Here is a 12922-nt window from a genome sequence, read left to right as displayed (position 1 = left end):
CTTGTTTTAGATCTAGTTTCATATTTAATTACTTTAGAACAAGTAGATTATTAATTTAGTATTTGAATAATTGTTTTATTATTCATTAGGTTAATAAAATAGTGTTCTTGGTAATCTAGTTCATTTTCCATTTGCTTATTTAGTTCAATTCTTAGATTCAATTGTTTGTCATTATTAGTTAAATTCAATTATTGCATGAGTAGTTTTGAATTGAGTTTAAATAAGCAAAGTTTCAATCTTTATATCATGTCTTGTTTGAATTCCATTGGGAATGATAGCGTGATGATTCTCGGCTAAACCTCCATTTGAGGGGGTTGAGAAGCCTTGATGAAAGCTTGATCCCGATTATCATAGAGTCGTCGTAATTTCCTTTCCACTCTAGAAATGATTAGTTCACCATGAGAATGGGTGTAATTGTTCACATGCTAGTTATGAATTGGTAGAAATGCCATGTGTAATTAGGGATTAGGAGTAACCAGATTGTTCTGCGAAGTAGTTCAATTCGGATTATAACGATTCGTCGTTAGTAGGATTAAGTCGAGTTAAGGTGGAATCAATCCCCCTCTAACTCCTTATCATAGAATCGACGTAGCATTCCCATAGTTGTTCTAATAGTCGACTAGTTGCATCTTGTGGGTAGTTACATCGTAGTCTAGTTGCCATTTCGTAAATCTCTCATTAGACTTTAGTTTAGATTATTTATACGTAGAGAACATTACCATGCGGAAGGACTAGGAGTGGAACGAATCATCTACTCCACTATATCTCATAGGATTGAGAGTAGAAATCTTTGATAAATTAGGCACGTATTAAGTGTTAGTTTACTTACGTTTTAAGTTTCATCATTCATTTCATAGGTAAACTATCTTTTTATGTTTTATCAAATGGCGCCGCTGCCCTCTTAGTTTCACTTTCGCATTGTTTTCGTAGTATAAGTATTCTTCTTAAAGTCCCATTTCACCCACCCACCCTTGTTCGATTCTAACTGTGGTTGTCTTTTTCAGCATTAAACTTCCTCGAAAAAAAAAATAAAAAAAAATTGCACGGAACGCACCTGCGCCCCAAAGGAGCGACCCGCGCTAAAACACTGCAACTTGAAGTTACACTGAGCACACCCCCAAAGTGAGCGAGACCCGCGCCTTGAGCTGACTTTTGCCGGATTTCCACAGGTTTGATTCGAACTTCGATTTTTCAAGTTTTTTAGTGTTCTAACTTGTTATATACACTGAACACGCGTAAACAAGACGTTATTTATAAGCGAAGCAAGGACACAATCAGGTATTCCTTTCTTCCACACCTCGCATCTCCTGTTAGAGGTTTATACTAGTATATCAGAATTGTTTGGAGTGTTGATGTGTTTAGCTAAGTTTGGTCTTAGTCTTGTATGAGATTAAGGTCTGGTCAAACAAAAACACCAAACGTAATTACACAACAACGTCAACAAACAATTCTATCTAGTATACCACCCACTACACCTCTAGCTACTATTTCACACACACCACCTGATATAATTCCTGAAGAAGGAGAGACTCCTCTCTCGGACTTCTACAAAGCCTTGAGCGATAGTCCCAAATCTTGCATCATTCTAGCAGACCCAGTGAGGGATTTCCGAATCCCCCCAAATATTTTTAATTTGTTACCCGTTTTTCATGGTTTAGACCATGAAAAACCTTATCAGCACATGTGTAGGATTGAACAACTCATAACAACATTCCACCATCCTACGGTTGGTGCGGAACAAATTAAACTGAGGGTATTCTCTTTCACCTTAGCCAATAAAGGCGTCTTGGTTAACCGCCCAAACGCCTAATTACGTGGACTCGTGGGCTAAACTTGTTCAAATTGTTTTATGGAACATTTTTACCCACCCCTAAAGACGGATGAGATGCTTTCCAAGATTCATTTCTTTTGACAAAATCCTCATGAATCATTTTCAGAGGCTTGGAATCGTTTCACCGATCTCCTTATAGAGTGTCCACATCATAACTTAGCGAAAGACACGTTTGGCGACCTGAATCTCATCATAGGTGACCTGAATGTCACTCTGACTTTTGAGGAATGCTCAGGGGGTAAACCTTACCATTTCTTAGATGGGGAACCTGCACATTCCATTATAAACTCTCTTGCTCGATCTAATTGATATTGGTTTCAAAGGTTACCCTTTTACTTGGTCAAATCAAAGAATAAACATAGATAATGTTCAAAAAAGATTAGATAGGGTCTTAGTAAATTATGGTTGGCTCATCATGTTCCCTGAGGCTACCCTTTTCCATAAAGCTGCAATAGCTTCTGACCACTACCTAATCCTTTTTGATTCACACCTAAAATCCATTTCTATGCCAAAAAAATTCAAATTTCAGTCCATGTGGATTAAACATCCAACTTATCATGATACTATCAATAATTCATGGCTCCAAGACCCCTTGAATCACAAACAATCCCACCACATCTTCCCATCATATCTACCTTCAGTTCTAAAACAAGTCAACCTTTGGAAATATCTTTCATCAGATTAATCAACTGAAAAATAAAATTGCTTTTCTACAAAGTAGATTTCCCACAACACAAAACTATTTTCTGAAAAGAAAAAAGAAAAAAAACAAACAAACAAACCCTATGAGAACTTGACAATCTCCTAGACTATGAATAACAACTTTGAAAACAAAAATCCCGATATCAATATGTTAAAGAAGGCTATAGAAACACAAGATATTTTCACATCAAGACACTGAAGAAACATAAAAGTTAATATAATAGAATGACATCTCTTAGATGACAATTCATGGGTGCAAACAACAAAAGATATAGGAGAGGCATTTGTAAATCATTTTAAAACTTTCCTCTCTGACCATGCACCTATCAACCTATCTTCCACCTCTGAGGATGAGATTAATGAGCTTACTAGATGTAAGCTATAAGCTAGGATGTAACATTTAATATTGGAGGTCTTAATTAAAGCCCCAGGGCCATATGGCTTCCCAACTTTATTCTACCAGTCTTTTTGGTCTCAAAATTCTTCTCAATTGGATATTCTCTCTCTGACATTAACCGCACCAATCTTACCTTGATTCCAAAAACTCAGAACCCTGAGACATGCAAATACTTTAGATCTATAAGCCCGTGTAACATATCTTACAAGTTTATCTCAAAAACGTTGCCTAATAGACTCAAGTCTATCATCTATCCCCAACATCTCTCCCTTCCAAAGTGCATTTGCCTCAGGTAGGCAAATATCTAATAATGTGATCTTGGCCCATGAGGTCATTCATACCATGAAAAGAAACAAGGAAAATTTGGCCTCATGGCCATTAAGCTTGACATGTCAAAAGCATTTGACAGAATAAGCTGGGACTCTATCATCGCCATTCTTAGTTCATTAGGCATTGACTCACACACCACCTCTCTTGTTAGTTGTTACGGAATGCATCCCCACCATCCAATACTCAATCCTAGTTAATGGTTCGCCTCATGGGCACTTTAAACCTTCTAGAGGCCTCATGCAGGGAGATCATCTATCTTCAATCCTCTTCATCTGTTGCATGGAGGTTCTCTCGACACTCATAAACTTGAAATCTTCAGAAAAAAAAAACATAAATGGAATCAAAATTTCAAGAAATAGTAATCATATAACTTATCTCCTATATATTGATGATGCTTTCATCTTTTGCATAGCTAACTTTGAAGAAGCTAGCACTGTCCTAGATATTCTAAAAGATTTTTGTGACATCACAGGACAATAAATAAATTACAATAAGTCCAATGTTCTTTTTAGCAAAACCCTGCCACATGATTACACTGCCTCTCTCAGGAAATTTCTTAATATGAAGAGCATTGTAAGTGGTGAGAAATACTTAGGCTCTCCTCTTTTCCTTGGCCAAAAGAAATCTAATATTTTTAATGACCTTATCCTCAAGGTCAATAATAGGATAGCTAGTTGGAAAAGTAAAATTCTATCCTAGGCTACTTGAACTGTGCACATCAAATCCATCTCATCAGCTATTCCTATTTATCAAATGAGCACTTTCCTTCTCCCTAACTACATAACAAATAAGATGGATGCCCTGCAAAGGGATTTTTGGTGGGTAAAGAACCTAACAAGAAACATCCACTTTATTTGAAGAACTGGAACTTCATATGTGAAACAAAAGGATATGGAGGTCAAGGAATCAAAAATATGCACCAAAATAATTTAGCTCATATGTCTTGAATTCTTTGGAATATTTGGACTAATCCCAACTCTCTCTTAGCAGCACAACTCAAACGTAATTATTTCAATAATTGTAACTTGTCCCAAGTAAATGCAAGACAAGGAACATCATGGTTCTAGCAAGGTATGACTCATACTCTGACTTTGTTAAAAGATAACTCTACATGGCTTGTTGGTAATGGTATAAATATAAATATATGGTCTAATGTATGGATACCAAACCTCCCCCTTGGTAAAGTTCCATCCTCTTCTCCAGTTAACTTAGCATATAGTACTGTCTCACAACTCATTTATCATACATCTGGGTTTTAATTGGCACACAAACATCATCAATACACCCTTTGACCCAATCACAACTACTCACATTCAATCCATATATCTATCAAGAACATGTACTGTTGATACCCTGGAATGGAATCTCACAATGCAAAGAAGGGTTTACACTCTGTGAAGTCCACATACCAAAGAATCAGTAGACACATAACACCTATCTCAGTACCTAAAACCAATCTAGGGTTCTGGCATCATTCCCTCTCTCCTAGACAATCAATGTTTGCATGGAAATGTTATCATAACATTGTGCCAACCAGAGAATATTTGGCCACTATCATTTGCATCACTGATAAAACTTGTTTGTTATGTCACTGACACTGAATATCTACACCATCTCTTACTTAAATGTGATTTCACCAGACACATTTGGTTCAATATCCCTTGGCAACTTAGACTTACTTGATTCTATGCAGCAACTCATAGTTTAAGAATGGATAGATTTTTGGTACTCACCACCAAAACATTGGCCTATACAGCAACAAAAATAGACAGACTTTTGTCTGCTCTTATACTCAAGTATATGGTTTGAAAGATGTAACATAGAGTGTTTAAACTATTAGCTATATTTTCATTTGATGAAAACCTGACAAGTTGTGGAAATAATTTGATTGGCGAGCCAGGAAATTGATCAGTGAGGGTAAAACAACCCCGACCCGCCCACTTACATCCCTTGTCCAACACAATCACACCTAGAGAACCATATATATGACTAAGAAAAAAAATGGGAATTCTAATATGATCAATATTACTGGCCCTTTGATGATATTAATACTTCTCAAGACCAAAGCTTAATTTGCTATACACGGATGTGCAAAATCCTAATTTCAAAAGTTAAGTTTATGATACAGCTCATTGCATCTAGTATCTAACATGCTTCGCCTGCCTACACAAACAACAGTAATGAAATTCAGTTCTATTTCCCCTTAAATGGAAATGGTTTCAGTGTTCAAGTTGTATAGTAAGTACTTTAGAGGAATCTAAGTATCTAACTAGAAATAATAAACTTATAGTAAGTATGCTGGGATTAATACACCAAACTTGAGATCACTTGAGAATAACAATCATGCATATGGATTAAAAAATTTTACATATGAAACGTCACGACCAACACATCAAAATAAGAATAGATTCTCATTAAAATAGAAATCTCAAAACCTGAAACCATTTTCACAAACATAGTATAGATGCTAATAGATTGTGGCCTTATTAGTTACTACGGGTTGTAATGACCCTTTCAGTAAGGATATAATTTACGCTAGGAAAATCATGATTGAGATAAAACAAAACTGAAAATAAAACCGTATAAGGATGTTAATTGTTCGGAAAAAAAAATACCCGAGTGGGCAAGTGGCTGGAGTAAGGAAATCTAGAGTGATCAATGAAAAATGTGTGTGTGTGTGTGTGTGTGTGTGTTTTATTTATTTATTTAATTGGGAGAGAGAGAGAGAGAGAGAGCAAAAAATATAGCAATAGAAAACTAAAATAAAGGAGGAGAGGAGTACATGTGGGCTTACTGTTTGTTTGTTTTTTTTTTTTTGGTTGAGTACGTGATTAAGCCAAGTGATAACTATTTATATTTTGTTTTATAGAATGTTGAGGGTACTACCTTGGGACCCCCTGGCTCCACCCACTGGTAGTATCAATCCTAGTAACATATTAAATTGGTTCCGCCACCTCCATCTTCTTTAAAGTTAAACATAGATGCTACTTTTCTGCATCAAAGTAAAAATTTAGGATTTGGTTATATATTGCGTGATCACGTACTTACGAGAATATATTGCTGCATGATGCAATGCTGGATGGGACATTGACCCAGATCGAATCAACTGAATGTCAAAGACTCATCAAGGCTCTCACATGGTGCAGGCAGTTCCAACACACCACAACCGACTACTAATAGAGCTAGATGGAAAGTCTGTTGTCGACTTTTTGGAGAGAAAGAACAATAACATCAATTTGACATCTAATTCCATTCTCAGTGATATATACGTACTTCTTAGCGCGCAACTTCTCTATCCTTTGTAAATATTAACTATATATTTGTAAATAGAAGTGCAAACTCATGTGCACATCTTCTAGCATCTTTTGGAAACAAGACAGGATCTTGTGCAGAATGGTTATCACTTCCTCCACCATGGCTTTCAAAACCAGTGGAGGAAGAAAAACATCTAATGTAACCATTCAGTCTATCTATATATAATATAAATGATTAAAAAAAAAACTATTAGAATCCTCCTTTTCTAATTATTCCTTTCTTTAGATTTAAATTTGTGAGTAGTTACACTGTGACTTCAGTGAGTACTCATTCCAACCAACCACACAAGGATATCAGATATCTAATGATATTAAATATGAAAAAGAAGTTGGTTAGTTCCTAATTTCATATACACCAACCTTGAGTATAGATTTTGTTCTCATTATTAATATTAGTTATCAATTACTATTTAGTTTGAGTCCAGCTACACAGTAATCGGGTACTGGGATCCCATCCCAGTAACCGTTTGGATTCTCTGCCATGTGTCTGAGTACTAAAGCAAACTTACACACATTTCCTTCTTAAAATATTTTTCTCACAGTGAAAAGTCAAAAAACACTCCAAACTCACTTCATCTTCTTCCACTAAATCTCCAGATATCCTTTATGGAGTGATAAAGAATCTTTGAATTAAGAACTCTCTATGATTTTCAATAGACTCCAATCTTTTACTGAGGTAAGATACCTAGTCTTAACATGGCATTACCACCGTCCTAATATCAAGTTACACTATAAGTTTATCATGTCAAAGAAATAAAAAAAAACGGAACACAAATATTACATAATTCCCATCTATTAAGCATTCCCAGATAATCACCCTACATACTCATTTCATCTACCCCCTAAAATCCCCGTGGTATCATTTTCCTTTTTCTATTTGTTTTGAGAGGAAAAAATAAAATAAATTAGAACAACCTTATTTTAGGTATCCGCTAAGTCCACTTTCCATTTTGTGTCGGGCAGACCCCCAAAAAATAAGAATTATTACAAGTTTGTCATTGTCCTAAACAACATGTTTTGTGTTAGGCACTCCCCAATCAACTACATCAAGGGTAACCTATATTGCAACCTCCTATTGCCCTTACTCTCAAAGACCTCACCTCTTTGCTTTCTCAAACACCTCCAATTTCAAAATTTCCAAGTCCTTAACAACAAATACAATTAAAAATGTTGATTTCAATTAAAAAAAAATAGGGCTTATTTATTTGCTTTTGGCCCCACTTTTAATAGGGTATTCAATGTTTGGCTCCTGTAAGCTTGTTTATTCGTTTTTGGCCCAAGTTCTGTCAGTTGACTTAGTCAACTTTAACTGCACCGTATGTTTTGCTCCTCATATTTTCTTAATGACCAAAATACCCCTCATAGATGACACACGTGACTATTTTTTTTTAAACAAAATAAATTTACACGTATCCAAATCTTAATGTTGGCATCCAACGGTTAGGGCTATTGATAACTAGCCATTGGAGTGTTGAATGTTGCTCCCATAATCCATTAATGGAGGAGGGACTAAAAGCTTAAAAGTTTTGTTGAAAGAGGGGCCAAAAACAAAAATATATTTAAATGGAATAATTTTTTTGAATATATTTAAATCCCACAGTCCATGTAGACTTCATAGTGTTCACTTTGCAAAATAGTAATTGGACAAAACCCCCGAATTTGTTACATGTAATTAGGGCCCATTTATGTTCAATATGCTCAATATAACCATAATTTGACGAAAACCACAATTTGTTAAATATAATTGGGGCCAATTTATATACAATATGCACAATATAATTCTAATTTGATGAAAGCCCTAATTTATATGGTATAACTTGAGCTAATTTATGTTCAATTTCACAAATAAACTGTAACCCCCACATTTTGTAAGTAACCTTAAATCCTAATTGTTAGTTAGTAATTTTGGTAAAAACTAACACCTTCTTGTGATATGTAAAAACTAATATCCAAACCGTCGATTTTTTAATTTAGATACTTGTCAAGTGGTAATTTAAATCGAAATCAACGAAATGAAATTGTATTTGAATTCAAGATCAAAATAAATCGAAATTGGTATTTAGGAGTTTCATGTGCAAGTCATGTGAAGGGTAAAAATGTCATTTTGAAAATATGATATGGTGCAGTTTGATTGAGTCGACTAACACAACTAGGGAAAAAAACAAATATGTGAACTTATAGGAGCCAAACATCGGTGAATACCCAATTAAAAGTGGGGCCAAAAACAAATAAACCCCCAAAAAATACAATTACATCAATTAACAGACGCATATAATTAAAAATTATGCCATTACATTACATGAGGTTTCGTTACATTGCTCCACAAATATCAAATTTAATCTATAAAAGTTTGAAATATCCATATTAGTTGTGTTTTTATTTCATTTTTTTTTAAATTGAAATCAAAGTTCTATAAATTCGAAAAACATGTCAATCGATGTGGTGGAGTCGTTTAGAACTAGGTAAATTGATGTGGTAGAGTCGTTCTGGGGTATATTCAGCGACTTGGTGGAGTCGGTTTGGAAATGTCTTCAATTTAGGCTTCGGGCAACATTGAAGGCTTGGGTGAAAGTGGTTTATGTGACCCATCTAGGTCGTTTGGAGCAAAATTTTACTCCTTTATTTGTACTTCATCATCCGGAAGTAATATTCCATTTCAAATCGACCAAAAGTAATCCTCAATACCAACATTATTTTAGTTAATTGGGAGAATCAAAAGGTTCTTATTAAATGATACTTCATTTCCTCCATCATTGATGGGGTTCCAATTGTTACCCACTGATTCAGGCTGAAAGTTATTATCAATAAAGTTCAATAAAACTGAAGGTTCTAAAATTCGTGTAGTACGACGTACACACTTTAATGGCTTGTGTTGTTGTTGAAGTTGTTCAATAAGATAACCTTCAAACTACCTGAATCACTCGTTAAACAAATCAGCTTACTCGCCGTTTTGCAAGCCGGCGCGATGAGGAAAGTTGCTACTTACTTTGCTGAAGCACTTGCCCGTTAAACACATCTTACTTGAGCGAATGGAGTTTGTAACCTTTGTCTGTTAGGGAGTGGATGGAGTTTGTAATGTTAGTGTTGGTTTTGCGTTGCGAAGGTGTCTGAAGAAGAGGGAGACAATAAAGATATGCTATATTGGGAACTGGTTGTCAAATTTTCTTTTGGTATGGGTTATTATTGGTTGGGGGTGTATCGGCGGCCTCTTGGTTGTGCCCAACATAATTGTAGACCCCAATTTGGGCCGGAGTTTGCCAAACACAATTTGGGGTATATCAATAATAGGACCCTATTTTTATTCATTTAGTTTTTTTTTTTTTTTTTTTTTTTTTTTTTTTGGTTTTTTTTTTTTTTCCCTCCTATAAAATAGGAAACTGATTAAAAGAGAAAAATATGTTAATAAAGAAACATGTGCAAGTTTGCTTTGGATACTCAGGCACGCGACAGAGAATCCAAACGGTTACCAATACACGGTTACTGTGTAGCTGGACTCATTTAGTTTTGTATTATGCTCAATAAGTTTGTTTCTTTTGAATTATGAGTATCTTAAGGGTGATTTTGTACATACCCAATAAAACACTCCCGAATCCCATAACTAATATAAATTTTTGTCATACCCCAACAACTGCATAAATCTAATAATATCTCCCAAATAATTTGGGGTATTTCCAATAAGGGCAGGGGCCAAATGAATAAAAAAAACAAAAAACAAAAAACAAAATAACGATACATCTATTTGATACCGTTTTTTTAGTAAAAGTTTCTTTCACATTCTTCTTCATCCCTCTCGCCGTATCATCTATTTGGTACCGTTTTTGTGATGGCAATTGCACCGTTTTTTTAGACTTTTTTCTCTGCCAAGAAAAGAAGATTGTTAGTCTCTGCATGCTTTATTAAATAGTAGCAAGGACTTCCTTGCCATTCAAACAATGGATAGAAGCAGCACCCCGACAATGTTTCAAGTAAGTTCGTCTCTTGTTATCATCTCCTTTATTGTGGCACTATAGTAGGGATGTTGCCTGCCTATTCAATAAGGTTGTTCACCCACGTGCATTTTGCCTAGTGAAAAAAAAATGTTCACTCTATTACTCCATCTCCTGTATCCAGATGGCCACATCTTTACAATTGGAGGTATTTTTGAGCTTTTTAGTGTGTTTTTATTAATGATGAAATTGCATTGGTAAAATGACTTAAGTTTTGCTATGTGAAAAATAATGACAGGAGAAGAAATTGGTTGCTGAGATTAAGAAGACTGCGAAAACTGGAAATGAGGTAAGTCCTCTTACTCTTATACTAATAGCAGTTAGCTTTATAATCAATTGTGTTGTAATTGGTTGATTGCAAAATGTTTCTAAAAGTATAGATTTAGAAGAATCACACGTGAATGCGAGTAATGTGACTTGTAGTTAGTTTTAGATACTAGTATCAAATTGAGACTCAGTCCAATCTACCTCAATTTGGAGTCAATTTTTGGTTAATTGTTGAGTAACCTACTGTAAATCTCATCCTATGTTTTGGATTGAATCCCGTATAATAGCCTACATGTTCTCAACCATATTTATGCTCTTTAGAAAGATGCAATTTGTGGATTTTTAAATCAGTTCAAGTCGGGATAAGTTTGGGCAGTGTTAATTTCATTGTGATGCGAGACCTAATTTGGGACCCTGGGTTCTGTATGGTGACTGAATGTCCTACGAATTAACCCTATGAATAATGCAGGCTGCCACTAGAATATTGGTTCATCAACTTGTTTGACGACGTTAGCAGATTACTAATTTGCAAGGGAGCCGTGCACATATTAGAAGCATAGCAACTCACACTCAGGTCCAGACCTTATTACTAACTTAAAACTATATGAAACTCTGTTGGTTTCTACGTCTATAAATGCTGCTGTTTGTGGCAAGCAATGTATGCTAGTACTGCAATTTCTATTGGAATAAAAGGTGATACAAAAGCAATGGTAGCCATGAATAAAGTATGTGTTCTTGGTGGTAGTGGCAATGGTAGTTGAGATTGAAATCTCAATTGAACTACATATCTCAGTTTCTCAATTGTATGAGTTTGTCTTTATGTTGCTTATTGATCAATTTTATGTCTTGGCTGGTTTCAGCAAATGGCACCTGTGAAGCAGGCAAAAGTCATTAAAGAATTTCAGAAGGAGTCGTCACAAATGGACATGATCAGAAGATCCTCCTTTCCCCATCATGCACCATTTAAATGCTTCTAAGTCATGTATCATGTGGTTGTCCAAGTATTCCTTATATGAAACAGACGTTTTATATATTATAAAATGTTCCAAAACGAGTCAGTACTTGGGAAATCACTGACAATGTTCAAAAGATAAAAGCTTTTATTGAGTTGTTTATATCTCGCCATAGCTCAACAGGTACAACAACACCAACAACCATCTCCAGTTATTTCCACTTGCTTCGAACTTTTTCACTTCTTGATGATATTCCTTGATGCACTGGCTATGTTTTGTCTTTCTTTGCTCTTGTACCCTCTTCTTGCTGTCCTACTGCTATAATCAAATGCTTGTCTCTGTTTTCCCCGTGCTGTGATAAGATCCCCCATCTATGCTAAGATATTTTTTTAGTTGTGATGTAAACAATGTAAACGACTTTGGATGGTTTTTATTTACTTTATCAAAATAAATGTTTGTTTCCCTGTGTTTGCTATCAGTGGATTCATAAGCTCAAAATGGAAAGAGCGCTCACTAGTTGAGAGGTTGATGGTTCGAATCCATCTGGGTCTAATATCATGATACAAGAAAAGTGTCTTTTATCTTTTGAGATGTTTTCCTCACCATTGATCCTCCTATTTCTGTTGCTCTTCATGTCGTTATAATGAACTTAGCTAAGAAAGTGTTTGCTTCTATAGTTATGTAAGTTTTAGTGCAGGATTTTGCATGTAAGCGTGATCCATGCCACCATATATAGTATGTCAGTGGCAAATGATCTCCCACCTCCACTTCTCTTTTTGTTGACTGTTTGTTCTCTCATAAGTGACTGCCTTCACCTCAGACCTCCAGTCTTCCTTATATTTCAAAGAATCAACACTGCACTTCACTTCCCATCATAGACGACGGAAAAAAATTAAAGGGGCATCAACAGAAACAGCAAAATGGTGAAATGCAGGTCTATCTTCCATACTAACTACGCAAGTCAAGTATATCTATATTAAGAGATCTTTGTTCTGTTGACACTCAAAACCTCATATTATAATCAATATTGCCATAAGCCATGTTTTATAATGAAATACGCACAGAGTAGTTCTTGAGAAACTGATGGTTCATCCACAGAAAACAATTAGTAAGTTACAACTAACTATTTTATTTTTCTATCT

General features: G+C 35.3%; 1 protein-coding gene and 1 pseudogene across 1 annotated transcript; one reads left to right on the top strand and one right to left on the bottom strand.

Annotated features, from left to right (window-relative positions):
* Positions 1-1895: 1895 nt before the first annotated feature.
* LOC147493996 (small nucleolar RNA R71) lies at positions 1896-1989 on the bottom strand (annotated as a pseudogene).
* Positions 1990-10684: 8695 nt separating this feature from the next.
* On the top strand, positions 10685-11804 carry LOC147493995 (vacuolar protein sorting-associated protein 2 homolog 2-like). Its single transcript, XM_086568005.1, is given in 5 exon segments — positions 10685-10708; positions 10799-10849; positions 11297-11397; positions 11477-11552; positions 11688-11804. Coding segments are annotated over 5 exon segments (369 nt in total).
* Positions 11805-12922: the final 1118 nt, after the last annotated feature.

This window comes from Coptis chinensis, chromosome 6 (genome assembly GCF_015680905.1).
Source record: "Coptis chinensis isolate HL-2020 chromosome 6, ASM1568090v1, whole genome shotgun sequence".
NCBI lineage: Eukaryota > Viridiplantae > Streptophyta > Magnoliopsida > Ranunculales > Ranunculaceae > Coptis > Coptis chinensis.
The sequence above is the reverse complement of the archived record's forward strand: the minus strand, read 5'-3'. Positions and strand labels throughout refer to the sequence as shown.